The following is a 25,224-nucleotide window of genomic DNA, read 5'->3' as shown; positions in this document are numbered from 1 at the left end:
AAGATTTAATGTTAATTTTTGTTGTTGTTTTTTTTAGGGCCACACCCTGGGCATGTGGAAGTTCCTAGGCAAGGGGTCAAATTGGAGCTGCAACCGCCAGCCTACACCATAGCTGCATCAACATGGGATCCAAACCTCATCTGCAGCCAACACCATAGCTCATGGCAATGCCAGATCCTTAACCCACTGAGCAAGGCCAGGGATTGAATCCATGTCCTCATGGATACTAGTTGGGTTTGTTACCGCTGAGGCACAACAGGAACTCCTTGTCATATTTTATTTTATTTATTTATTATTTTTTTAATTAAAAATTATTTTTATTTTTTATTTATTTTGTGCTTTTTAGGGCTGTACCCATGGCATATGGCGGTTCCCAGGCTAGGGGTCCATTTGAAGCTACAGCTGCTGGCCTACACCACAGCCACAGCAACACCAGATCCGAGCCGAGTCTGTGACCTACATCACAGCTCACAGCAACGCCAGATCCTCAGCCCACTGAGTGAGGCCATGGATCGAACCCTCAACCTGATGGATCCTAGTCGGATTTGTTTCTTCTTCATGTCGGGAACTCCTCCTCGTCATATTTTAGATTCCACATATAAGTGATATCATATCGTATTCGTCTCTCTGTCCGACTTACTTCACTTAGTATGATCATCTCCAGGTCCATCCATGTTACTGCAAATGTCATGGTTTCTTTCTTTTTATGACCAGGTAATATTCCATTGTATATATGGACTATCACTTCTTTATCCATTCATCTGCTGATGGATGTTTAGGTTATGTCCATGTCTTGGCTGTTGTGAACAGTGCTGATATGAAGATGGAGTGCACGTATCTGTTCGAAGTACAGTTTTGTCTGGGTATATGCCAGGAGTGGGATGGCTGGATCATAAGGCAACTCTATTTTTAGTTTTTTGAGGAGCCCTCACAATTTACGTTCCTACCAACAGGCCATCTTCTAATCTACGGTTTAATTTCCTTATTTGTTGTGCCTATGATTTATTTAGTTATTTTTGTCTACCTAAATATGAGGCATATGGAAGTTCCCAGGCTAGGGGTCGAATCAGAGCTGTAGCTGCTGGCTTATGTCACAGCCACAGTAATGCCAGATCCAAGTTGCGTTTGTGACCTACACCACATCCATGGCAATGCCAGATCTTTAGTCGACTGAGTGTGGTTAGGGATCAAACCCGCATCCTCATGGATACTAGTTGGGTTCGTTACCACTGAGCCATAATGGGAACTCCTTTGTCTGTCTGTCTGTCTGTCTATCTATCTATCTATCTATCTATTGCTTTCATACTTGCTTTATTTGTATCCCCCAAATAATTTTATAAAGGAGTTAAAAAAAAAAAACCCTAAAAATTCCTCTTGGTCTGATACGTAAAAAACCCCAAGCCTGCTCTATTTACTGTGGTCTCAGGCATCCTTCCCTTGGCTTTGCCCCTGCTCCCTGTTCTTCCTCTTTGTCTAATTTCTGACGCAGACTCTGCTTTTGGGATCAGTTTTATATTCCTCGGCCACCATTTTTTAATCTGATGCTGTGGCCTCTCCCTGGATTCTTAAGCCTTTTTTTTTTTTTTTCCTGCGCCTGTGGCACATGGAAGTTCCCAGGCCAGGGATCAAACCTGAGCTACAGCAGCAACCTGATCCCCTGAAGGGACAACGCCAGATCTTTAACCTGCTCCGCCACAAGAGCCCTCCAGGATTCCTAAACCTTTGCCCTGGCACTTGCTTTCAGACCTCCATTGGTCCCACGTCCTCAGGCCACATGCCTGTTACTTAGTGTCTGTGCTCCTTTGCCAGTTGATAAGCTCCATGGGGCAAGATCTTTCTTTTGTGCACTGATGTAGCCCCAGCACTGTGAGCATATCCTGGCACACAGTAGATGCTCATCAATATGTCTTATGACTAGAGTTTGGTTGTGTCACAGTGAACTAAGGATCTAGCATCATCACTGCAGCAACTTGAGTGGGTTCAATCCCTGGCCTGGGAGCTTCCACATGCCACAGGCACGGCCCAAAAAAATAAACCCACAGGAGATGCAACTATTCTCATACTAAGCAAAGTAAGTCAGAAAGAGAAAGACAAATACCACATGACATCATTTATATGTAGAATCTAAAATAGGGCACAAATGAACCTATCTACAGAACAGAATCAGACTCAGAGACCTGGAGAACAGATTTGTGGTTGCCAAGGGGGAGGGGAAGGGAGTAGGGTGGACTGAGAGTTGGGGGTTAGTAGACACAAACTATTACACTTAGGATGGATAAGCAGTAAGGTCCTACTGCATATGCAACTATTTTAGAAAAATGAACCTACAGAGCAGTCTTCAAATACTAGGCAGTTGGGGGTCTCAGTGGGGCTCTTTGTTTGTGGAAGTGCCCTGAGCTACTCTCACAATGATTCCCATCACACACCCTGAGGGTAGCCAAGACATGATTCTCCTTTGCCAGGAAGGCCATGTGCCCAGGTACTGAGGGCCACCTGAAGGATGAGGTCTAACTCCCTGAAAACCTGTGATGTTTGCCAGGATTATTTAGCTTATAGTCACACAAATCACTTAACTGTGCTGCCATGACATTTTTAAATAAAATAACTTCAGCTTTTTTACTGAAGCAACAAAAGCAAAAATATATATATTTTTTAATTTTTTGGGCTACATCTGTGGCTCATGAAAATTACCAGGCCAGGGATTGAATCTGAGCCACAGCTGCAACCTACCCTGGATCCTTAACCTACTGCACCACAGCAGCAGCTCCCAATAAAAGCAAAATTTTAAATTATACCTCAGCAAAATTAAGACAATATATCCCATCACTCAGAAGATCACTGTAGCACATACCCTCCCACAACTTTTTATGGATTTTTTTTTTTTGCTTTTTCAGGGCTGCACCCATGGCATATGAAGGTTCCCAGGCTAGGGGTCTAATTGGAGCTACAGCTACCGGCCACAGCCACAGACACAGCAATACCAGATCCGAGCCTCACCCGTGACCTACACCACAGCTCACAGCAACGCCAGATCCTTAACCCACTGAGCAAGGCCAGAGATCAAACCAGCAGCCTCATGGTTCCTAGTCAGATTCGTTTCCGATGCCTCACAATGGGAACTCCTTTTTGTGAATTCTACATGTGTTTTTAAAAGGTGGGGAGACAGTAGACATTACTGTTTTTGCTTGTTTACGATTTTGAATGACAACTTAAGTATTGCATTTTTCTTACAGGATTTCATCCTGGAACATTACAGTGAAGATAGCGACCTCTATGAAGATGAAATAGCAGATCTCATGGATCTGAGACAAGTATGTTTCTGTGTGCAGTAGGGGAGGTGGATAGCTGCTAGAACTTGATGACTCTTTTGGTGGGGGGGCTGTGCCTGTGGTACGTGGAAGTTCCTGGGCCAGGGATGAACCTGTCCCACAGCAGAGACCCAAACTGCTGAAGTGACAATGCCAAATCCTTAACCACTAGGCCACCAGGGAACTCCTTATTAACTCTCTCTCTTTTGGGGGGGTGGGGGCTTTTTTGGGGGCCACACCCTTGGTATATGGAAGTTCCCAGGCTAGGGTAGGAGTTGAATCAGAGCTGTGGTTGCTGACCTCTGCCACAGCCAAAGCAACGAGGGATCCAAGCCACATCTGCAACCTATATCACAGCTCATGGCAACGCCAGATCCTTAATCCACTGAGTGAGGCCAGGGATCGAACCTGTATCCTCATCGGTGCTAGTTGGATTCATTTCCTCTGGGCCACAATGGGAACTCCCTTATTCACTCTTGATATGATCCCATCGTTGCCCTCGAAGTCTTGTAGAATTGCTGACAGTCGGAGGTGGTGGGGAGGGGCTGTCGGAACCATCCGTCGAACTTGCCATGTAAGAAACCACAGAGTGGACAGACGTGCGCATTTGGGGCTGTGCTCTGGGACTTACAAGTTCATCCCAGTCATTTCCACTTCTCCTCGAGTTCATAATGCCAGCATTGGAGCCCAGGCTCCGGAGAACTAGTGTCTGAGCATTTTCCAGGGCGGCCCGTCGGCTGTGTGCTCACCTCCTTACCCCCTTGGTGGCTCCTTTCCTTTCAGGCTTGTCGGACACCCAGCCGAGATGAGGCCGGGGTCGAGCTGCTGATGAGTTACTTCATCCAGCTGGGGTTTGTGGAGAGCCGATTCTTCCCACCCACCCGACAGATGGGGATCCTGTTTACCTGGTAGGTGCCTGGGCTGGGGCTCTGCCCATCTGGCCACTTTGGGGGACCTCAGCACCACAGAGGCTCCTCTGTACTGCAGCCCCTTCTTTCTTTTTTTCATTCTTTTTTTTGGCTGCACCCATGGCAGCCAGGGTTTGAGCCTATGCTGCAGTCGTGACCATGCCACAGCTACAGCAATGTCGGATCCTTAACTCACTGCGCCATGGCGACTTGCTGCAGCCCTGTCTTTCTTTTTTTCTAACTGTCCCATTAATACAGCAGAGCCTGGAGACGCAGAGATAAGCTGGTGCTTCTTTATAAACGAGATCTATAGGGGAAAAGGCTCCAACAGACCATGGCTTCTTGCTTCTCAAAGCAAGTGAACTGAGAAGGGGCACTTTTTTTCATGCTCGTCGTATCATGGAGGAAACACCAGAGCTGTGAGGTGGAACTAACAAGAAGCAAGATCCTTGCCCCAGATGGGATGGAGGTAGAATTGGGTTTTGTCCTAATGACAAGGGCAGCACACAGATAAGATGATAAAAACTGCAGCCAGAAACCTTTGGTTCTTCCCCAGAGTTGGTGCTTTCAGTGATTAGTGTTGTTTAAATACTTGGAAGATGCTCTACCTCATCTCTGAGTTTGCTTAGGAGTGTGTGAAAGGAGAATAAATCCCAGGAGCACAGGGGCCTCTTCAGGGTTAAGTTTCACCCCAGCAGGTGGCTATCGATGCTCCTTTTGAAGGGAAAGGCAGGTGACTTTTCCTAAAGATGTGTTAGCTGCCTGCTCCGGGTTGAAAGGACCAACTGTGACTTCTCAGTATTGAATTAGGAAGAAGCTCCAGAGCCATCACCTGGCTGGTGTGTCAAAGCATATCCCGGGTCTCTGAGTCTGCAGGAAGAAGGGTTAATCATTGCTACATTTCATTTAGGAGAAGCCTTATGTTTTTTAATGCATTTATTGTTGAGAAACGTTTCAGGTTCAGAATAAAATTGAAGGGAATATACAGGGAGTTCCTACATACCCCCTGCCCCTGCATACCCCAGCCTACCCTGCTGTCAGCATCCCCCACCAGAGCGGGACATTTGTTAAAACTGACGAAATCTACATTGGCTCCTTGTCACCCCAAGTCCTTCCTTTACATAAGTGTTCCCTCTTGGTGTACCTTCCATGGGGTTGGACGAATGTCTAATGACATCTATCGACGTTATAGGATCATAAAGAAGAGGTTCTGTTCTGTGTTCCACCTGAGCAGCCCGCACCCCACCCCCGACTCCCTACTCCCTACTCCTGGCAACCACTGATTCTTTTTGTCTACATTATTTTACCTTTTTTTTTTTTTTTTTTTTTTTTTTGGTCTTTTCTAGGGCCACACCTGCAACATATGGAGGTTCCCAGGCAAGGGGTCCAACCAGAGCTGTAGCCGCTGGCCTACGCCACAGCTACAGCAAAGCCAGATCTGAGCCCCATCTGCGACCAACGCCACAGCTCACGGCAACGCCGGATTTGTGACCCACTGAGCAAGGCCAGGAATCAAACCCGCAACCTCATGGTTCCTAGTTGGATTCGTTAACCACTGTGCCACGATGGGAACTCCTGTTTTATCTTTTCCAGAATGTCACATACTTGGGATCATACCGAATGTAGCTTTTTCAGATCGGCTTCTTTCACTTAGTACCATGCATTTCAGCTTTATTCCGGTCTTTTCATGGCTTGACAGCTCATTTCTTTTTAGTGTTGCATAATTTCCCACCTTGTGGAACAGTTTGTTTACCTGTTCGTCTATGGACAGCCATCCTGGCTAAGAAGCCTTGTTGGTTTTTTTTGTTTGTTTGTTTGTGCTTGTGGGTGTCTTTAATTTTTTTTTTTTTTTTTTTTGTCTTCTTTAGGGCCACGCTTGCTGCTTATGAAAGTTCCCAGGCTAGGGGTTGAACCAGAGCTGCAGCTGCCAGTCTACCACAGCCACAGCAGATCTGAGCCATGTCTGCAACCTACACCGCAGCTCATGGCAATGCCGATTGTTAACCCGCTGAGTAAGGCCAGAGATTAAACCCAAGTCCTCATGGCTACTGGTCGGGATTCGTTACTGCTGAGCCACGATGGGAACTCCGTGGGTGTCTTTATCCAGCGTGATCAGGCCCATCATCTTGCTTGGAAATAAAAGCCTCATTCATTGCATGTGCAGCTTTGAGTTTTACTCAAGAGATGAATTTTGTCCATTTTTACCCCCCAAGTGGCACTCCCTAGCCAAGTAATCCATGCTCTCAAAACATGTTTCTTTTAAACAGGTATGACTCCCTCACAGGGGTTCCGGTCAGCCAACAGAACCTGCTGCTGGAGAAGGCCAGCATTCTGTTTAACATGGGGGCCCTCTACACCCAGATCGGGACCCGGTGTAATCGACGGACACCAGCTGGCCTGGAGAATGCGGTGGATGCCTTTCAGAGAGCCGCAGGTGTGTCTTCTCGAGGGCCGTGGGCTGGAGCCTGGGCCCAGCCTGGGCCTGAAAGGACCAGGCCAGGTTCCAGAGAAGGGTGTACCTTTCCTTTCACGAAGGAAATTGTTTACTGACTCAAACCCTGTCCTCGCCATCTGAGCCTGGCTCATGTACACAGTGGTTAACGATTAATCTTTTCCAAATGAGTGGCCCCGCAGATGGCAGTGAATGAACTGTTTCTTAGGACACAGTTTTGAAGAGAGTAGGTTTCCTCCAACAGTGAAGGCATAGGCTTTTTTTTTTTTTTTTTTTCTTCTTTTTTCTTTCAGCAGGGTTGTCTCATCAGCATGTATTACTATCCGTGCCTTTCCGTTAAGGGCCTTCTGCAAAGTGTGCTCACCTGAGGTTACTCTTCTTGGCCCTCCTGTCAGATGATGCTCAGGACCAGCCCCTAGAGGATGGGGCTGCCAGGCTGGATGTAGCAGGCAGGCCCGGCCCCTGGGTGTCCAAGCATCCTGCATTGTTCTCCTCTAGCAGGGCCTGGTAGGCAAAAGCAGGGTCTGTGCTGGCACACGTTAATCTGCTTTGGGATGTTAACCCCCAGTAGAAAACCTTTTGTGGTATCTCATTTTGCAAGGCCGAGCAGAACCATGGCTTTGCCATTTTGGCTAATCATGGAATTGCTTGCTTGGTTAAAACGATCAAGCACGTGCTGTAATTCCACGTGGGAGTTGCTTTCTTTTCCTGTCAGGCCTTTTCTGGGCTCATCATTCTTTTCTTTTTTTTTTTTTTTTTTTTTTTGCTTTTTAGGGCTGCACTCGTGGCATGTGGAGGTTCCCAGGCTAGGGGTCTAATTGGAACTGTAGCCGCCAGCCTACACCACAGCCACAGCAACACCAGATCCGTGGGCTTATCTTTCTTTCCAAGGAATCTGTACTCAGTGACCCATCTCACAGATGACAGAGATCGGGACAAAACAAAATGAAGCTTGAGAACAGAGTAGGAGCGAATCCCAGAGGGAAGCGAATAGCCTGCAGCCACTGCTATCCTGCCGCAAGGTGGTTTATGCTTTGCAGCAAAACCAGAGGAACCAGTCAGATGGGATTCATGCCGGAGATATTATTTCAGCTCCAGGTTGATTGTCCGTTAATGCTGTGACGCTTTTCTAACACATAAAAAGTCAGCTGAGGGCTCTAGCATGAAAATTTCCACTGGAGTGGCTGACCTCTTACCTGAGGTCCTGGGAAAAAGCCCTGAAGTTCTGAATGACCCTGGGTTGAGTGTGAGCAGGTCCCCCTGAGAGCCTTTCAGCTGTTCTGTCTGCCTTCTGCCTTCACCTCCATTAACTGCCTCGTCATCTATGGAATGTCTCACAGATGTCCCAGGTGAGACAGGAATGGATAGGGAGCAGGCTGGTTTCCTGACTTGATACAGATGTAAATGTTTTGTTTTGTTTTTTTGTCTTTTGAGGGCCACATCTGCAGTATGTGGTAGTTCCTAGGCTAGGGGTTTAATCAGAGCTACAGCTGCCGACCTACACCACAGCCACAGCCACGTGGGATCCTTAACCCACTGAGCAAGGCCAGGGATCAAACCTGCAACCTCATGGTTCCTAGTCAGGTTCGTTTCTGATGCACCACAAGGGAAACTCGGAGATGTAAATGTTTTGGAAGGCAGTTGGAGAACAAAAATTTCCCAGCTGGTAGAAAGACATGGATAACCATGTAACCATTTGTAACCCTCTTTAGGAGTACAGTTATATTGTTGCATAACTGTGCCTCTCCAGAACTTTTTTTTATCACCTCAACGCAGAAACTCTGTCCCCTGAAACACTAACTCCTCCTCCGCCCCTCAGCCTCTGAGAAACATTCTACTTCTTGTCTATGTGAGTTTGACTCTTTCAGATACCTCATCTCAGTGGACTCATACAATATTTGTCCTTGTGATGGACTTATTTCACTTCAGGTCATGTCCTCATCCATGGTACATACACTTAGCGTGTATCAGAATTGCCTTCCTTTTTTTGTTGGTTTTTTGGTTTTTTGTTTGTTTGTTTTGCTTTTAGGGCTGCACCTGCAGCATATGGAGGTTCCCAGGCTAGGGATCAAATCAGAGCTGTAGCCATTGGCCTGTGTCATAGCCACAGCAACATCAGATCTGAGCCGTGTCTGCGACCTACACCACAGCTCACAGCAACACCAGTTCCTTAACCCACTGAACAAGGCTAGGGATTGAACCTGCAACCTCATGGCTCCTAGTCAAATTCATTTCCCCTGTGCCATGGCGGGAACTTCCCCCCTCCCTTTTTTGATAGGCAAGAAATAGATTTATTAAGATAGGATGCTTGTGAGAGATACAGGTGGGCAGGCAAAGAAGCACTGCCCCGAGGAAAGTGGAGAGAATTGCCTTCCTTTTTAAGGCTGGAAATATTCCAGTGTATGTATATACCTCGTTTTGTTTAGCCACCTATCTGTTGAGCGACTCATCTGCATTGTTTCTGCCTTTTGACTTTTGGGGATAATGTCGCGACAAGCATTCCCGTACAAGTATCTGTTGAAGTCTCTGCTTTCAGTTCTCTGGGGTTATACCTAGGAGTGGAATTGCTGGGTCTCTGGTAATTGAGAATCAGGGTTTTTTTTTTTAGTCGCTTCAGAATACCAGTTTTATGTTTTGCGTCTGTCATTTTCCATACTCCTGAGCAAAGCGGTGAAAGAAATAGGATCCCGAACTAACGTGCCACACACTTGCACTTGCAGGAGTTTTAAACTACCTGAAAGAGACATTTACCCACACTCCAAGTTATGACATGAGTCCTGCCATGCTCAGTGTGCTGGTCAGAATGATGCTCGCACAAGCCCAGGAGAGCACGTTCGAGAAAGTCTGCCTTCCTGGGATCCAGAACGAGTTCTTCATGTTGGTGAAGGTGGCTCAGGAGGCTGCCAAGGTAAACCTTGCTGTTTCCCGTGACGAGTGGGCTGAGCGGGTGTGCAGGTGTGTGCTCACTGGAAGCAGCAGGGCTTTCTGTGGTTGCTCGCCCGTGACCTGGGCACCGTGCCCGCCCTGACTGGCCAGTGCGCTGGCTCGCACTTTCTTGGCAAGTAACGGTGTTTCAGATGCGGATCACTAATTCCATCTGCAGCTTAGCCTCAAAACCAGCATAATGACGGCTGCCCGCTGTCCCTTTTAACTCTGACGCTGACAGCACTAGGAGCCCTTGGAGTGGCTCCCAGATTCTGGTGCGGCTTCTGGCAGGGGCTGCTGCAGAGAAGAAAGGGCTCTTTTTCTGCAGCCCGGCTACGTGAGGGCCCCTGTGCCAGGCCCTGCGCTTTCCCAGCACTTCTTCTGTTTTAGGTGGGAGAGGTCTATCGGCAGCTGCACGCAGCCATGAACCAGGCGCCAGTGAAGGAGAACATCCCTTACTCCTGGGCCAGCTTGGCCTGCGTGAAGGCCCACCACTACGAAGCCCTGGCCCACTACTTCACAGCCACCCTCCTCATCGACCACCAGTGTAAGGCTTGGAGGCTCAAGGCTCTGGGCTTTGATCAGGGTTTCCGTTTTGCTGTCTCTGGGCGATTCTGAGCCAGTGAGAGCTTTCTGCCTGCCCGGGGGTTACCTTTCGGCCCAGGCAGCTGTCACACAGGGTGGGCTTAGGGGTTATGTGGTACCGCCCACTGTGGGAGGAAGAAGGATGATGTTCCTTCTGCCTGGGATGGAGCAGACAGCTTGATGGAGATGGAATCTATGACTAGGACTGGGACCAGGGAGGCCCTGGCTGCAGGCACAATGTCTAGTGGGATGCCCGTAGACTCAGTAATGGAGATACTATGTTAATGTAATAAGTATAAATGAGTCAAAATGAATGGGAAAAAAAAAAAAAACTACAGTGATTTAACATTTAAATAAAGACACAGTGCTGTGTTGAACCACATTGGAATGTGTAACAAAAAGAAATTTGGTAAGCTGTTCATCATGAATTTTTTTTTCTTTTTTTTTTTTGGCCATCCTATGGCATATGGGGTTCCCTGGCCAGGGATCAGATCTAAGCTGCAGGGTTTTTTTTTTTGTTTGTTTTTTGGGGTTTTTTTGTCTTTTTTTTGCTATTTCTTGGGCCACTCCCGCGGCATATGGAGGTTCCCAGGCTAGGGGTTGAATCGGAGCTGCAGCCACCGGCCTATGCCAGAGCCACAGAAACGCTGGATCCGAGCCGCGTCTGCAACCTACGCCACAGCTCATGGCAACGCCGGATCTTTAACCCAGTGAGCAAGGGCAGGGACCGAACCTGCAACCTCATGGTTCCTAGTCGGATTCGTTAACCACTGCGCCACGACGGGAATTCCCTAAGCTGCAGTTTTGATGTACACCACAGCTACAGCAACACCGGATCCTTAACCCTCTGCTCCAGGCCGCGGATTGAACCTGTGTCCTGGCACTGCAAAAATGCTGCCAATCCCATCGTGCCACAGTGGGAACTCCCGTCATCACCATTTTTTGCATTAATTTTGATTCTTAGAAAATTGTATTAAAATATCATATATGTTGATGGCTGAGTTGGAGGCACCTCTTTAAATTTGCAGCCCTAGGTGAGTGCCTGACTCTCCTTAACCCTGGTCTTGGCTCTGATCTGAAGATGAATGAGACTTTTTTTTTTTTGCCATTAGTGCTGATCAAGGCAATCCTTAGAATAACGTAAAGGGTAACCCCTGGCTCCAGACTGCCTGGGTTCATAGCTCAGCTTTGCCCTTTACTAGCTGTGTGATCTTGGGCAAATTATTTGACTGCTCCATGCCTCCGTGTTCTCATCTGTAAAACAGGGCTATGAAGAGACCCTGTCCCACAGGCTGTTGGGAAAGCTCTGTGCATCTCTGCAAAGCTACATAGTGCCTTGTAGCTGCTAGGCTCTCTGAAAGTGTTGTAGACAGGACATGTCACGTAAACCAGTGGAGTGGGTCAGTCACTGTGATGGGAACACAAATGAGGCAGTGGTTGGAGTCCTTGGTGTAGCCATGGACGGTTCTTCACAGGCAGGGCATCTCAGTTGGACTTGGACCTCTGAGGAGGACTTTTTTCCTTCCCCCCATCTTTTTAGGGTCACACCCGAGGCATGTGGAGTTTCCCAGGATAGGGGTCAAATCAGAGCTGCACTGGCCGGCCTACACCACAGCCACAGCAACTTGGGATCCCAGTTGTGTCTACCACCTACACCACAGCTCATGGCAACAGTGGATCCTTTACCCACCGAGCAAGGCCAGGGATCGAACCTGCATCCTCGTGGGTACTAGTCAGATTCGTTTCCACTGAGCCATGGCGGGAACTATTGAGGGGGACTTTTTTTAACTGAACAGAACAGGGAGGGAAGGGACAGCTGGAGTGAGAACACATTCCTGTGAGCCCAGCTACGGAGGCTGGAGTGTTGAGGTGGCGGTAGCTGATTTGATGAGATTAGGAGGGGACAGGTGCCAGGGAGGGTGCAGGCATGGTCTGCCATGGAGGCCGCCAGAGGTCTGAGGTCGGGCTGTGCTTGGAGGTTCCTGCGATGTGTGACATCGGGGAGGTAGAGAGCAGGGACCTGGAGCCAAATCACGAGCCTGTAGAGTGCGCCTGGCCCCATGCACTAAGGCCTGTGGGCTGGATGGCCAGGGTGTGTCTAGGGTTGGAGAGCAGACCCATCATCCCAAGTGCCCTATAAAGCTGGAGAAGGAGCTCCTGCTGTGCTGCAGTGGGTTTGGCGGTGTCTCTGCAGAGCCAGGATATAGGTTCGATTCCCAGCCCCTGCACAGGGGGTTAAAGGATCAGGTGGTGTGGTGTAGGTCACAACTGCAGCTCGGATCTGAATTCCATTTGCCTCAGGGTGGCCGAAAAAGGTGGGGAGGAGGACTGGAGAAGGCAACCTGGAGCTGGGGCTGAAAGGAGGCTCTCCCAGTGCGTCCCTGGTGCCGTCTCCAGAGCCCGCACCACAGCCACGCAGAGGGACTTACCCTGTGGTTCTTGTTGCAGTGAAGCCTGGCGCAGACGAGGACCACCAGGAGAAGTGCCTGTCCCAGCTGTACGACCACATGCCAGAGGGACTGACGCCCTTGGCTACGCTGAAAAACAGTCACCAGCGCCAGCATTTGGGTGCGTGTCACTCTCCCACTCCCTCCCTCCCCCCCCATGTCCCTTCTGATGCCCCGCTGTTCTGGATCACACACAATCCCAGACAGGTCCCCAGGACAGGGCCTGGAGCGTAGGGCTTCCTGAGTCATCGTGGCCACTCTGGATCCAGAAACCATAAGGCATAGTCCTCTCGCCTCAAGGGCTTCCAGAGCTGTGTGCTCACAGGTTCTGTAAGAGACCAGGCTTCCTACAGTGGAGCCAGAGCTTTGGCAATCTTCTAGCACCCTCGTGGTTCAGGGGATGGACCTTGTTCATCGTAATCTGGAAGGACTTGGTCCTTATGCCACACCCAAGAACTGGTATTGAACTGTCTTGGTTTGGCCTCTGACGAGTCTCAGAATAAAGAGCACTTTCCATGTGCAAACCTGAATTCTTCCACCACCCACACTTGCCCCCACACCACACATGCACCTTCTCCATCTCAGTGATGGCAACTCCATCCTACGAGGTGTTCAGGCCAGAAACCTTGGACTCACTCTCTGCCCTTGTCCTATTCTTGATTTGCAGATCCCATTGACTCCACCTAGAAAACACATCCCAAATCTGATCACTTCTTACCTACCATCCTTGTTTAAACTACCCTTAAGTAGTGCCAGCTTAACAAACGTTGACTCGCGTGTCTCACATGACCCTACAAGACAGATACATGATTCTGTTTTTCACTCAAGGCCCTGTGTGCTCCCATCTCACCCAGAGTAGGAGCAGAAGTTCTCACCTGTGCATGGAAGCTTGGACATGGTCAGGCCCCTGCTCCTGTCTGGCCTCATTCCCCACCCTTCTCTCCAGCCCCGACTCCATCTAGCCAAACGCCCAAGGTCCTGCTGCCCTTAAATGTACAGGCATACTCCCCTTTGCACTTGCTGTTCTAAGGAACGTTATTCTGTCAGGTATCCTCATGACAGCTCCCTCGCTTCCTTCAGGGCTCTGCTCAAGTTACCTTCTAGGAGTTCCCTGGTGGCTCAGTGGGTTAAGGATCTAGTGTTGTTACTGCTGTAGCTTTGGTTACTGCTGTGGCATGGGTTCACTTCCTGGCTCAGGAACTTCCAAATGGCATGGGCATGCCTCCCCCCCCCAAAAAAAGTTACCTTCCAAAAGGCCTTTTCTGATCACTCACCACAGAAGAGCAATTCCACATTCCCCATCTTCTCGTGCCAAGTCTGCCTACACTGCTTTATTTTTCTCCAGAACCTTATTGCCACATGACCCATCCCATATGTCTTTGCCTGTGGATTATTTGTCTTCACCCAGTAAGTGTGACATGTAAACCCCATGAATGCAGAGACTAGTTTTTGTTCACTGCTTTACCTTTAGTGCCTAGAACTTGTGGTAAATGTTTGCTGAATGGAAGGTTTAGAGACACCAGTGAGCATATTGCACATGCATTTAAGAGGGACTAAAGCCATTCATTCAGGCAGATCCTTGAGACAAGAGAATGTCCACCTCGGCCCCGCACAGTGGTTTAAAGGATCCAGCGTTGCTGCAGCTTCGGTGTCGGTGGCAACTGCAGCTTGGATCTGATCCCCATTCCCACATGGGAACCCCATGTGTCTCGGGGTGGCCAAAAAAGTGGGGGAAAAAAGTCCACCTCATCTTGAGGTCCCCACGTCGTGATTTACCCACGTGTCCTGTGGTGTTGATTTTCTGTGGGCAGGCAAGTCCCACCTGTGCAAAGCCATCACCCATCACGAGGAGTCGGTGAGGGAGGCAAGCCTGTGCAAGAAGCTCCGGAACATCGAGGTGCTGCAGGAGGTGCTGTCCGCGGCGCACCAGCGGACCCGGCTCAAGTACGCTCAGCTCCGCGAGGACTGTGACCTGCTGAACTTGACTGAAGCTCCCGACATTGTCTGTGAGTGCCTCAGTGGCCTGGGTGCTGGGGCCCGTGCAGAGGGCACATGAGAGAGGCAGACACCCAGCCTATATTCTCTCGTCCTGCAGGGGTGGCTGTGTGCCGGGTGCTGGGATGGACAGGGCCACGTGCTGCTCCTGCTCTGGAGCCCTCACCTCCTCATTCCTGGATCTAGGGTTTTCTTTATGGCCCTTGTCTTTGTCGCCTCCCGCGGTGTCAGGGCCCTGCCTCCTTGGTTCTGCATTCACTTCACTCTCCACCCCCTTTGCTGACTGTCCTGCCAACCCCAGCCTCTCCTTCTGGCACTCTTTGAGGGTCTCCTCTTCCTGGTTTGCTTTCTCTAGATTCCTTTCCTTGAAGTGTCACGACCTCCTCTGGGCTTTCAGCCGTCAGCCATAGTCCGGAGCCCCTGGACTCCTTGCCCTCCCACATACCACCTGCCTTCTGGGAAACGGTGCTTCACTGTCTTACCTCCAGCTCCATCATGCGAAAGCCAGCTGTACCCTTATTCCCGATTCAAGCCTTGCTCTTTCTCTTGTTTTCTCCATCTTTCGTTAGAACCAACATTTTCTTCTTTTCTTATTTTTAGGGAATTTTTTTTTATTATTATGGAAAAGAAGTAGATTTTTCCCTAATACAGTGGAATCAGGGGATGCAGGGAAAATTTTTACTTAGGCAGTGAAAATTCCTTCAAAATCTAGTTCATTTTTTTTTTTTTTTGCTTTTTAGAGCCACATCTGCGGTATATGAAAGTTCCCAGGCTAGGGCTCAAATCAGAGCTACAGCTGCTGGCCTACACCACAGCCACAGCAATGCAAGATCCGAGCTGCATCTGTGACCTACACTGTATCTCATGGCAACCCTAGATCCCTGACCTAGTGAGCAAGGCCAGGGACCCAATCTGCATCCTCCTGGATACTAGTTGCGTTTGTTTCCACTGCGCCACAACGGGAACTCCTTAGTTCGTCTTCTGTGTATGTTTGTATGCGGTGAGAACACTTAAGATCTTAACCCTTTGGGGAATTCCCTGGTGGTTTAGTGGCTGGGATTCAGTGCTTTCACCTCTATGCTCCGGGTTCCGTCCCTGGTCCGAGAACTGAGATCCCACTTCAAGCCATTGCATGCCGAGGCCAAAAAAAAAAGATCTACTCTTTTGTCAAATTTGAAGTCAAGGTGTTGTTAGAGTCAGCATACTATTTTAGACTTCCAGAATTTCTCCATCTTGTGTAACTAAAACTTTGTACCCGTTGACCAATATCTCACCCCACCTCACCCCCCACCCCTGGCATCTACCGGTCTGCTCTCTGCTTCTTTGAGTTTGATTGTTTATGTATTGTATAAGTTTTAAGTGTACAGCATTATCATTCAACATCTGTATACACTACAAAGTGATCACCACCGCAAGACTAGGTACGACCCATCACTATAGAGTTGACTCCTTTGATCCATTTTGCCCACCTTCCAACACCCTTTCTGGTAACCACAAATCTGTTCTGTGTATCTATGAGTGTATTTTTGTTTTGCTTTATTTGGTTTAAGACTCCAATCATAGGGTATTTTTTCCTCTTTCTTATGTCACTTAACATAATACCCTCAATCCATCCATGTTATTGCAAATGGCAGGATTTCATTCTTTTTTTTTTTTTTAATGGCTGAGTTGCATTCCACTGTATGTATGTACCACATCTTCTTTATCCATGGACACTTAGGTTGTTTCCATATCTTGGCTATTATAAATAATGCTGCAGTGAACATAGGGGTGCATGTATCTTTTCAAATTAGTGTTTTTGTGTTCCTCAGAAAAATACCTGGAAGTGGGATAGCTCGGTCATATAGTAGTTCTTACATTTTTTGAGGGATGTCCATACTGTTTTCCATAGTGACTGCACCAACTTAGAGTCACAACCATAGTGCGTGAGGCTTCCCTTTTCTCCACATCCTCGCCAACATTTGTTATTTCTTGTTTTTTGATAACAGCTGACTTTAATAGATGTGAAATGGTATCTTATTGTGGTTTTGATTGGCATTTTTCTAATAATTACTGATGTTGAACATCTTTTCATGTGCCTCTTGGTCATCTGCATATCTTTCTTGGAAAAATGCCTTTTCAGATCCTTTGCCCTTTTTTTTTTTTTTTCAGATTTAATGGCTGTACCCTTGGCATATTGGAAGTTCTCGAGCCAGGGATCGAATCCGAGCTGTAGCTGTGACAACACTGGATCCTTTTTTTTTTTTTTTTTTGCTATTTCTTGGGCTGCTTCTGTGGCATGTGGAGGTTCCCAGGCTAGGGGTCTAATCAGAGCTGTAGCCGCTGGCCTACGCCAGAGCCATAGCAATTCGGGATCCGAGCCGCGTCTGCGACCTACACCACAGCTCACGGCAACACGGGATCGTTAACACACTGAGCAAGGGCAGGGACCAAACCTGCAACCTCATGGTTCCTAGTCGGATTCGTTAACCACTGCGCCACGATGGGAACTCCCTTTGCCCATTTTTTAATTGCATTGTTTTGTTGTTGAGTTGTATGTGTTCTTTATATACTTTGGATATTAACTCTTTATTGCATGTATGATTTGCAAATATCTTCTTCTATTCAGTAAATTGTCTTTTGTTTTGGTGATGGTTTCCTTTTCTGTGCAAAAGCTTTTTAGTTTGATGTAGTCCCATTTGTTTATTTCTGCTTTTGTTTCCCTTGCCTTTAAGTCAGATCCACAAAAATATTACTAAGACCAATGTCACTGAGGTTGCCACCTATATTTTCTTCTAGGAGTTAACATGATTTTAGCTTTTACATTACATTTTTACCCATTTTGAGTTAATTTTTGTGTATGGTGTGAGAGGGGCGTCTAGTTTCATTTTTTTGCATGTGGATGTTCAGTATTTCCAGCACCATTTATTGAAGAAACCATCTTTTCTCCATTATATGTTCTTTGCTCCTTTGTTGTAAATTAATTGTCCATATATGTGTGGGTTTATTGCTGGGCTCTCAATTCTGTTCCATTGGTCTGTATGTCTGGTTTTTTCCCTGTACAATATTGCTGTTGATTACTGTAGCTTTGTAGTATAGTTGAAATCAAGGAGCATAATATCTCCAGCTTTGTTCTTTCTTAAGATTGTTTTGACTATTTGGAACCTGTCATGGTTCCAATCAAATTTTAGAATTATTTGTTCTAGTTCTGTGATATATGCCATTGGGTTTTTGGTAGGGATTACATTGAATCTGTAGGTTGCTTTGGGTAGTGTGGACATTTTAACAACATTAGTTTTTCCAACCCACAAACATGGAATATCTTTCTATTTATTTGTATCTTTTTCAGTTTCTTTCATCGGTGTCATATAGTTTTTAGTGTAGACATCTTTCACATCCTTGGTTAAATGTATTCCTAGGTTATTTTGGGTTTTTTGGTGCAATCGTAAATTGCATTGTTCTCATTTCCCTTTCCAATAGTTGTCAGTGTATAGAAATGTCATAGATTTCTGTACTTTGATTTCGTATCCTGCAACATTAATGAATTCATTTATTAGTTCTAGCAGTTCTTGGGGGCAAGTCTTTTAGAGTTTTCTGTATGTAGTATTATGTCCTCTGCACATAGAGACTTTTTTACTTCTTCCTTTCTGATTTGGATGCCTTAATTCCTTTTCCTTGTCTAATTGCTATGGCTAGGACTTCCAATACCATGTTGAATAAAGTGGTAAGAGTGGGCATCCTTGTCTTGTTCCTGATCTTAGAGAAAAGTTTTCAGCTTTTCACCATTGTGTATGACATTAGCTTTGGACTTGTCAGTAAATAGCCTCTACTGGAGTTCCCACTGTGGCACAGCGGTGTCAGTGGTGTCTTGGGAGTGCTGGGACACAGGTTCAATCCCCAGCCTGGCACAGTGGGTTAAGGATCTGGCATTGGTACAGCTGTGGCTTAGGTCACAACTATGGCTTGGATCTGATATTTGGCCTGGGAACTCCATAGGCCATGGGTGGCCAAAAAAGAAAAAAGAAAAAAATATATATGCTTTATTATGTTGAAGTATGTTCCCTTTATACCATTTTGTTGAGAGTTTTTATTGTAAATAGATGTTGATGAGTTTGCCTGTTTTAGATCCATATATAGGTTAGACTCTGCACCACTAGCACTTTCTAAGCATCTCTAAGGTTCTAAGCACTGACCTGGGTTCAGGAATATGGAAATGAACTGCATAGTTGTTGCTGCCCTCTGGGAGGTGGTGGTCAGTTCTACCCTAGAGGTCAGGACAAGGGGGCTCCCTGGAGAGGTGACTTTACAGTGAGAAATGACTAGGATTTTTCCCAGGAGTTAGAGGAAGGGGATTGAGGGTGGCCTAATCGAGGGAACCCCCTTTGTCCATATACCCCACCCCATTTCCTACACCTATGCCCCCAGTCTCTGAAGCCTTCCATTTTCAGGAACCAGCTTCTTAGAGACAGAACCCTCCTCAAGCTAGAACCCTGGGCTTGTCAGTAGTAATGTTGGCTGATGTCTGTTGAGGACTTGAGGTCTACTAGGCACAACATTTGAGCACCGTATGTATACAGGATCTCATTCAACTCACTCCCCAGTTCTCCGAGGGTGGTACAAATATCATAAAGATGAGGCAGTGGAGGCTTAGGGAGATCAAAGCCTTTGCCCCAGGACCAAGCGGGTAAGTGGGAACAGCAGCGGTGCTCAAGGATTCTTCTTCATAGACACAGTTTACTTCCTTGGCTCCCTGGTCCACACAGTGTGTTCTGTGCCCAGGAAGTAGAAACAGCCTCCGTAGAGGGAGGGAGACGCACGGCTCCTGGCGAGGCTCCCTGGGGTTGGTAGTTCCACTCTTATAGCAGATGAGCAACTATATCTGAGCCCAATGCTGTGCAAGCGATTTATAAGAAACCACACAGCAACATGAGTTAATGAGTATATGGGATCTCTCTGTGCTATTTTTACTTTTTTGTCAGTTTAAAAAGGAAATTAAGGGAGTTCCCGTCATGGCGCAGTGGTTAACGAATCCGACTAGGAACCATGAGGTTGCGGGTTCGATCCCTGCCCTTGCTCAGTGGGTTAACAATCCAGCGTTGCCGTGAGCTGTGGTGTAAGTTGCAGATGCGGCTCGGATCCCGCGTTGCTGTGGCTCTGGCGAAGGCCGGTGGCTACAGCTCCGATTCAACCCCTAGCCTGGGAACCTCCATATGCCGCGGGAGCGGCCCAAGAAATAGCAACAACAACAACAACAACAAAAAAAGACAAAAGACAAAAAAATAAATAAATAAATAAAATAAAATAAAATAAATTTAAAAAAAAAGGAAATTAAAACTTTATTAAAATAAATGAAAAAGTGTACACACATAAATATACATATAATGGTAATATGCCTCACACAGTCATGCACATATCACTCAATATTCCAAAGTAACCCACAACATAGCTATTATGTCATTTAATAACATTAACCTAACAGTAAATAAAATTATAGACTTGTAAGGTTATCTGATTTTAAGAAACATCTGTTCTTTAATTAGAGACTATAACTGCTATATTTTACAGGGAAACTTTTTTATGATGTTTTCTGCCCAAATTAAGTGGTGACTAAAACAAAAAACAAACAACAACAACAACAAAAGAAACCACAGGGCCCGCCTTCGAGTACAGGGGTGTGTCCTACCTTGGCAAGTGCTGGTCTTCTTCCCCAGATTTTCTTTTTATGCTATTGTTCTTGTTTACATAGCCTGCTCTGGGATCCTTTGTTAGAAATTGACTGGCCTCATGGGAAGGTTGGCTTGAGCCTGCCGAGAATATGATGGTGGAGATTTGAGCTATTGATGCACACAGTTTGGCAAACCTGCCTCTCACTGTGAAATCCTCACGTCACATGTTAATAATGAAAAGAGGAAACACATCTCACCCAAAACTTTGTGCTGAAAGCCTGGTACTTCTGTAATAGCCACCCCTGAAATGTCAGTTACTTCTCAGTAGGATTTCATAAGCCCCTTGAAGGCAGGGAACTCGTCTTGTTGTCACGCTTCTGTCCCAGTCTTAGAGTGGGGTATGGCTCATGGTAGGTACCCAGATGGACTTAGTTTTGAGTTTTCAAGGATAGCTTTCAATTACAGAAACATTTATGCTTTTATTTTTAATCTTCTCTTTCAGCTAAAACTCAGCAAGAGGTTGAAATTATACCACCACAGTTTTCCAAGGTGACAGTAACAGACTTCTTCCAGAAGCTGGTAAGTTGAAGGTTCATTTCATAATGACTTGAGGGGAAAGCTTTCTTCCCCCACACTCATGGCATGTGGAAGTTCCTGGAAGAATCCAAGCTGCAGCTGTGACCTATGCCACAGCTGTGACAACGCAGGATCCTTAACCCACTGTGCTGGGTTAGTGACCCCAACCATTGCAGAGACAAGGCTAGATCCTTAACCCACTGTGCCACAGTGGGAACTCCTCGATTTTTAGAGGTGTTCTGTAAGGTGGTTTTAATTAAGGGAATTTTAAAAAGGATCATTTTATTTTAAATACATTGGATCTTTTAGAGAAGATGGCAGTTCCTGTTCCAGTAGGACTGCTGTAGCATGTTATCCTAGACGGTGTCGGTAGTCTCTGAGCAAGGACCAGTGGAATCAGAAAGGACAACAAGGCATCATTTCCTTTAGCTCTCAAATGCCTGATGCAGGAGATTCCTTGGTGGCCTAGCAGGTTAAGGATCCCGTGTTGTCCCTGCTATGGCTTGGGTCACTGCTGCGGCGCAGGTTCAATCCCTGTCCTGGGAACTTCTACATGCCATGGGCACAGCCAAAAAAAAAAAAAAAAAAAAAAGTGTATTTCAGGTTTCAGACCTTCCACCTCATGATGCTCTATTCCACAGGGCCCTTTATCTGTGTTTTCGGCTAATAAGAGATGGACGCCTCCTCGAAGCATTCACTTCACTGCAGAAGAAGGGGACTTGGGGTTCACCCTGAGAGGAAACGCCCCAGTTCAAGTCCACTTCCTGGATCCGTATTGCTCTGCCGCAGTAAGTGTAGATCCTTCTAGTTTGGAGCAAACTTCACCGGCATTTTTGCCGACAAACTGGGAAAATACAAAGAGAGCTGCCCCAACAAATATATCCGAGTGAATGAATTTAGGGTTCCTCTTCGTAAAAGGCCTGGCTTTATGCAAAAGGCCTCTCATGCCTTTCACGCCCAAAGAATAAGGAATTAATTCTTGCTTTCTTGAAGTAAACTGATACCGATATCTATTTTGTTAATGAACTTGGGAACTGCCTCGGGAATTTGAATGAACAGAACATTGACCTTTATTTAAATCGTATTTCCTTAGGGGGCAGGAGCCAAGGAAGGGGATTATATTGTTTCCATTAAAGGCATGGATTGTAAATGGCTGACGGTGAGTGAGGTTATGAAATTGCTGAAGAGCTTTGGCAAGGACGACATTGAGATGAAGGTCGTGAGCCTCCTGGACTCCACATCATCCATGGTGAGTGCCTGTGAGCCCGGTGGTAAATAGCGTCATGTGTGAAGTCCATGTGGCTCCAGCCCTGAGGTCTTTACCCGGACCCCTGCCTTCTGCCTACATGTGTAACATGCCACAAACGACCGAACCCCTAAGCTTGTTGTCACTGGGATGTGCTCACCATGGGTTACAGAGATCACTGGAACTCTTTCTTAAAATCCTGTAGATAAAGGAATCAATCGCTTTATTTTTCTGATCGAATTCCTTTTCATTGCAAAAGTAGTATATACTCATGGTCAAACAAAAATACTCAAATGGGGAGTTCCTGTTGTGGCTCAGGGGGTTAAGAACCGGACTAGTATCCATAAGGATACGGGTTTGATCCCTGGCCTTGCTCAGTAGGTTAAGGATCCAGTGTTGCAGTGAGCTGTGGTGTAGGCCGAAGATGTGGCTCAGATCTGGTGTTGCTCTGGCTGCAGCGTAGGCTGGCAGCTGCAGCTCCGATTCAGACCCCTAGCCTGGAAACGTCCATGTGCCACAGGTGCAGCTGTAAAATAAATAAATCAATAAACGGTACAGAAGGGCATAGGATGATGTGTGAAAGACCCTCTTGGCACGTCAGAGACCGTGTTAGTGTTTTCCTGTAAGTTCCGAGCCTGTGCAGGCTCAGGTGTACAGATATATCCTTTTGTTCCCTAAGTGGGAAGAATTGTCGCAGGCCGGCTCTTCTGCACTTGCCGCAGTTAATTACATACTTTGGATGCTTCCCTCTAGAACAGAATTCGTTTGTCCATTCAACCAATGTTGATTGGGTTTCAGCTCTGTGTCAGGTCCTTCTCATGTGTTGAAGCTACAGCTGGAACTAGACAGATAAGGTCCTTGCCCCCACAGAGCTGGCACTAAATAAGCAAATAAGTGGTTGTGATTTCACTAAGTGCCGTAAAGGAATTTAACATGTGTAATGTGCTAGGGTGACTCGGGGTGGGACGGGCTCCTGGGCAGGGCTTGCACTGAGATGTGCGTGACAGGAGGAACCAGCTATTTGAAGAGGGACGCGAAGGGCACATGGGCAGGCGTCCCCACAGGTGCAGAGACCTTGCAGCAAGAATGAGTTTCACCTAGAGGAGCAAAAAGAAGGCCTTTTTGGGCATTGTGACAAGTGGCGGGAAGTGAGGTGGGAGGAAAGCAGGGCTTTGTTGGCAGTGGAGTGAGTTTGAGACCTTTTGAGAAGGCGAGTGACGTGGTGTGATGTTTATTTTAGAAGGTGGCTTGCTGCCTGGAGGCTGGCCGGGTGGCTGCAGAGCAGGTTGGCAGTGGCAGTCATCCGGGTCGGTTTTGTTAGCAGCTTCACACTGGGGGTCACAGTGGAGGTAGAAGGAAGGAGGTGCAGCTGAGACATCCTTGGGAAGTAGAGCTGATGGATTAGCAGGTGATTTGTGTAGAAAAAGTGGTGGGAAGATGCAACTACAGTGTGACAGGGTCAGTGGTGTCTCTGCAATGCCAGGACACAGGTTCAATCCTTAGCCTGGTGCCATGGGTTAAACGATCCAGCATTGCCGCAGTGGTGGCATAGGTCACAACTGCGGCTCAGATCTGATCCCTGGCCCAGGATGACCAGAGAGCTGGGCTCACTCCATACGCTGTGAGACAGCCAAAAGAACAAAGAAAAAAGGAGGGTGGGGTGGGAAGAGAGGACTCCTCAAGTTTTGGCTTGAACAGCAGCATCTTTTTTCATAATGGTGGGAAATGGGAGGGAGAGGAGAGAGAAAACACGTGTTGTGCTTTGAATGTTTCACATGCCGTTAGGGCTCCAAATGTAAAGTTAGCCATTGGGTCTTCAAATCTTCAGTTGAAGGGAGAAGTCAGAGCTAGAAATAAATATTTGAGGATCATCGGCACAGAGATGATTTTTCTTTTTCGCTATGCCTGTGGCTCATGGAAGTTCCCAGGCCAGGGATTGAACCCATGCTGCAATTGCACCTGTGCTACAGCGGTGGCAATGCTGGATCCTTAACTCACTGGGCCACACGGGAACTTCCAGCATAGAGGTGATATTTAAAGCTGTAAGATTATAATGAAGTTACCCTCAAGGGGGAGAGGGCCGAGAGCAGCACCCTGAGAAACACCACAAACATCTGGAGGTCAGTTAGAAGTAGGGACCATGGAGAGTTGGGACAGGCAGGGAAAGGAGCTTCTGAAACTAAGAGAAGGAAATCCTGCCCAGAAAGAGTGGTGGTTGTGGTGAACCCAGTTAAGAGGTGGAGAATGAGTGCTTGTCAGGGGCTGGGGCATCCGGGGATGGGGAGTAACTGCTGATGTGCACGGAGTTTCTTTCTTTCTTTGTTTTTTTTCTTTTGTCTTTTTAAGGCCATACCCTTGGCATATGGAGGTTCCCAGGTTAGGGGTTGAGTTGGAGCTACAGCCACCAGCTTACACCCCAGCCCCAGCAAGGTGGGATCCGAGCCATGCTTGTGACCTACACCCCAGCTTCATGGCAATGCTGGATCCTTAACCCACTGGGTGAGTCCAGGGATTGAACCTGTGTCCTCATGGATCCTAGTCAGGTTCATTACCGCTGAGCCACAATGGGAATTCCCAGGGTTTCTTTTTGAGGGGATGGGAATGTTCTAAAATTCAGTAGTGGTGGTGGTGGTGGCCCAACTCTGAATATACTGAAAACTGCTGGATTGTATTAAAATGATGATTTTTATGGTATGTGAATTATATCTCAATTAGTTAAAAAAAAAAAAAAAGATAAGGTAGTCAAGGGACTCGGAGCATCTTGGGACCAGGGATCATGAGAAATGGTACTTTTAGGAGTAGAATCCATCATACTGCTGGCCTAGTATTCAACCAGAAACAAAAGAAGTCTGTCCAAAAGGAGGATAAATAAAAGTGCTGGGCTCTGACCTGAGGGGCTGGAGTCTGCCAGGCACAGCTAGGGGACCTGTGGCTTTAGAGGCCCTGCCCCAGAAGAGACTGAAGGGCTTAGCTGATACCCCTGTCACACCTTTGAACCAGGCCAGGGAAGAATGGGAGTTAGGGCTTAAAGCAAGGCTTCTGAACTCAGACTGCCTCTGTTTGAGTTGTGGCTTTCACCAGTTCTGTGACCTTGGATGTCAGAGAATTGCTCTGAACCTCAGGAAAACAGAGAAAAC

At 47.1% G+C, this 25,224-nt stretch overlaps 1 protein-coding gene across 2 annotated transcripts in view; it reads left to right on the top strand.

Moving 5' to 3' along the window:
- Positions 1–25,224, top strand: part of RHPN2 (rhophilin Rho GTPase binding protein 2) — a 70,777-nt gene that overhangs the window by 40,645 nt on the left and 4,908 nt on the right. For both annotated transcript variants that reach the window (XM_021094286.1, XM_021094287.1), the window contains 10 exons: positions 3,234–3,311; positions 4,092–4,216; positions 6,484–6,650; positions 9,389–9,576; positions 9,984–10,140; positions 12,627–12,746; positions 14,437–14,631; positions 20,768–20,844; positions 21,483–21,629; positions 21,935–22,090. In XM_021094286.1, coding sequence (XP_020949945.1) covers positions 3,234–3,311; positions 4,092–4,216; positions 6,484–6,650; positions 9,389–9,576; positions 9,984–10,140; positions 12,627–12,746; positions 14,437–14,631; positions 20,768–20,844; positions 21,483–21,629; positions 21,935–22,090 — 1,410 coding nt within the window. The remainder of the gene's footprint in view (positions 1–3,233; positions 3,312–4,091; positions 4,217–6,483; positions 6,651–9,388; positions 9,577–9,983; positions 10,141–12,626; positions 12,747–14,436; positions 14,632–20,767; positions 20,845–21,482; positions 21,630–21,934; positions 22,091–25,224) is intronic.

This window comes from Sus scrofa, chromosome 6, assembly GCF_000003025.6.
Source record: "Sus scrofa isolate TJ Tabasco breed Duroc chromosome 6, Sscrofa11.1, whole genome shotgun sequence".
NCBI classification, from domain to species: Eukaryota; Metazoa; Chordata; class Mammalia; order Artiodactyla; family Suidae; genus Sus; species Sus scrofa.
The sequence above is the reverse complement of the archived record's forward strand: the minus strand, read 5'-3'. Positions and strand labels throughout refer to the sequence as shown.